A 3,731-nucleotide genomic window follows, 5' to 3' on the forward strand; every position below is an offset into this window, starting at 1 on the left:
CCACACACACACACGCCTACACAAACACACACACACACACACACACACACACACACATACGCATTTTTTTTAAAAATGTTAATGCAACAGCGCTTTCATTGAACATTCCCTTTTTCTTAAATTTGTCGAACCTCACAATTCTTACTAATTTCCTCTTATCAAATCATTTCTCCAGTGTGGGCGTCTACCAGAATGGAAAAGTGGAGATCATTGCTAATGAACAAGGCAACCGCATCACTCCTTCTTACGTGGCATTTACGCCCGAAGGTGTCCGTTTAATCGGGGATGCGGCCAAAAACCAGCTCACTTCAAACCCAGAGAACACTATTTTCGATGCCAAGAGGCTTATAGGCCGCACCTTTGATGACCCGGCTGTGCAAAAGGATCTCAAGAACTACCCGTTCAAAGTTGTGGACAAAAACAACAGACCTTATATCCAGGTGAGTGTGATGAGATTTATTGGGAAGATAAAAGTATCGAAAAAAGAAAGAAAGAAAGAAAAGGAGAGAGAAAGAAATGAGTGAATAAGCAAAGGAAGGAAGAAAAGAGAGAGAGAGAGAAAGAAAGAAAGAAAGAAAGAAAAGGAGGCTGCGACCCGAAAGCGGTTGACTTCTTTTGTCCGAAATACATGTGTAGCGTTTGATGGAGTAAATAATTTTATAATTTTCACGATTTCGCTGAAGGTGCCTCTCTCTATTGTGTTTTCATCTATAGGCCAAATATATATTAGTCAACGGAGACAATATCATTACTTTCCTTCACCAAGTGAGAACTCATAATTGGAATAAAGATAATTATAATAATATGTACACTTTGTTACATACTGATTTTTGCCGTTTCTATTACGATTCTATAATCTAGCTCACTCAAAGTCATTACATTTCTTATACGAGCAGTAAAACTATTTTCTGGAGTACATTTTGCTATATTTGTTGCCACAATCATCATCATTAGCAGCAGCAGCAGCAGCAGCACTGGTTAATTCAGTCATATCACATCATTGTAATGCCAGCATCATTTTTATCTCCACATTTACCCTATGCGTTCGTCGTGTTTTACTATCGTATCCATACGACGTGGGGAACTCCGTGCCACCACTTTCCAAAGAGGAAATTAACTCGTTAATCGGATCCGTACGCTTTGCATAGCAGTGTGTCAAAATGATTTTTTGAGAAATACTGAAAGTTTCAAAGAGATCTTCGTACTAGAAGTATTTTAAAATGTGAAGAATACAACCCCGGGGATACAAAATGACCCCCGAGTGTACGGATAGGTTTAACACATTAATAAACCATGTTTGATAAGAACCACTACGACTCCACTCATAGTGGTTTAAAATTAATGCTGAGTAGAAACTGCTCTCTATATTACGCTGCTTACATACACAAAATCTCTTGGCTGCCATTTTTGACCAGGCGCACTATTACATTACTGATTACAGGAGTCTCTTGAATGTGAATATTTTTACTCACTTTTGGTGTTTCATCTAGAATCTAGAACGTACATTTTCAATTTTTGTTCTTTCCATCACATTATAGATAGATAGATAGATAGATAGATAGATAGATAGATAGATAGATAGGTCGCACCCAAGGTTCAGATTTTGTCGTACTGTGTTCTTTCTTAGACACACCGGACGTGACGATATATTCGCTCACAGTGTGGCAGAAAGAAGAAAGAAAAGGAGCAGATCACATAATATTGGGCACATAATATATATGGTCGGGCAAGTATTCAGTACATCTCCAGAGGAATTATACACTAAGATCGCATGACCCTGGCTCAAAGGCCCAACAAGCTCTCCCATCAATTCAAGGCTTTCCATCAGCTTAGCCCAGTCCGATTGGAGAGTGACGTTGGATTCGGACCCCCCCCCAAACGCCATCCAAGAGGCCTCTTAAGTAGCCTTTACAATATTGAAATAGGTGTTGAACCGCTATAAAACAGTACATAATGGTTACAACCCTGAATGACCTGCCTCGAGTGGCAGTCGCTAATAAAAAAGATTGGTAATGATGAAGTATAGCCGTACCCCACTCCCTCACCCCAATTTAATTACATGTCTTCGTGATCACAGCCTGCTGTCCCTTGTTTCTGTAAGGCACGACTGCATCCCCACAGTGACGCCCACGGTGACCCCCACGGGCACCGTGACTGTTGTGCACTAAGTCAAGCGGTTCAAAATTTAGGGCTATACTTTACTTTCACTACAACTTCTCCAAAATCGAACAAAATATAAGCTCTTCTCGAGATTTTACGATCAACCTACCGACGTTCGGCTCAGCATGCGACTATTTCCCACCGACTCGAGCTATTGGAATGTTGGGATAATGGTAGAGCTCCTGGCGAGAAAATTGATGTTCTCGGGGACTCCCCTCTGCTTACAATTTATTTCTGTACAAGCGCCCGACATCTGTCCAAACAATGTAGCTTTGGGTGGGAAGTGTTCGCTAAAAGAATTATCTGTAGATGTTTTACGCCCCCATCGACATATTATTCTAGGTCGTTTAGGAGATACGGTGTCGTTTGCTGTGTAGCGGTTTGGCACTTTGCTGTCATATGCGGGAGACTCGAGTTCGATTCCCAAGGCGGAAGAAAATATAATCGAGTATGTCTCTCTGTCTGTCTGCTGAGAAGTATCCCTCTCATCCGGGTTGGCCCTGACAGACAGCGTTGAAATCCTGCCTCCAAAATTTAATTATCTAAATTGACTGGATGTGGCGTCGGTGGCCTAGTGGTTAGGCCCTTGGAATGGCAACCGTAAGGTCGTGGGTTCAAATCACATCAGGGGCCCGACGTTGTGTGCTTGGGAAAGGCACTTTACACGAATTTTCCTCACTTCACCTAGGTGGAAATGGGTACACAGCTTTAGACAACGTAATATCTTGTCAGTTTGTTAGTGTTAGAGCGCCTAATCTTGCACTGTGTGCTTCTCGAGAAGCTGAGAATGTTTCGGAGGATTTTATGGTCTGCCGGGGGTAATAATACAGTGTATAGCGTATAGAGCCTGCTGTTAGAGCGGGGGTAAGCGCTATAAAAGTGCTGTTTATTTTCCTTTATTTATTATCAAAAACAGCTACATTAAGAGTAGGAGACAGGAGCCTCAGACTTAAACTGGTAGAGCCCATTATCTTGGTCTAAGAGGGATATGAAAATTCAGCAGACAGAGGGGGAGATGATTTTTTTTTAAAAGAAGAAATTTGTTCCTCAAGTGAATCGGTTTCACCACTGCTGCATGTGACGCAAAGAGACTAACTGCAACACCACAGACTACTTAACTGCAAAGTGTATCATTTGAACATACTTTTGATAATTAACACATACACAGCATAATAATTAGGATGGTCATCCTTAAGGAATTTGCTTTTATTTCAGATCTACAGGTAGGATGTTTTTGAGAAAGAATCGACTGGTTCTGTGACTGTGTGATTCATAATGTCTCATTAATATTTTCCTGACGCGATGCATTATTTTTCAGAGAGAAGCGATGGGAATTAAAGTGGGATCGAGTCTTTTGGGAAAACTGTCCATACAGGCAAAGAGAATGATGAAATATTATAATAAAATGTTAAGATAGACTGATTAGTAAGCATCACGTTGAGCAAGTAGTTTATTATCTATACAGCCAGTTTAAGTGACACAGTCGTTAGATTGCCAGACAGATAGTTAGTTAGTTTGTTTTATTTGTTTCTCTGTTAGTTAAAGAGATAGTTAGTTAGTTATTTAGTTAG

General features: G+C 40.6%; 1 protein-coding gene across 1 annotated transcript in view; it reads left to right on the forward strand.

Moving 5' to 3' along the window:
• The window catches only part of LOC101857842 (endoplasmic reticulum chaperone BiP-like), a gene marked incomplete in the record, with an annotated part of 13,250 nt that overhangs the window by 2,372 nt on the left and 7,147 nt on the right, over positions 1-3,731 (forward strand). The window contains 1 exon segment of the mRNA XM_013089841.2: positions 176-440. Within this exon segment, the coding sequence (XP_012945295.1) occupies positions 176-440 (265 nt within the window).

The sequence above is a fragment of the Aplysia californica genome, unplaced genomic scaffold (genome assembly GCF_000002075.1).
Source record: "Aplysia californica isolate F4 #8 unplaced genomic scaffold, AplCal3.0 scaffold00002, whole genome shotgun sequence".
NCBI lineage: Eukaryota > Metazoa > Mollusca > Gastropoda > Aplysiida > Aplysiidae > Aplysia > Aplysia californica.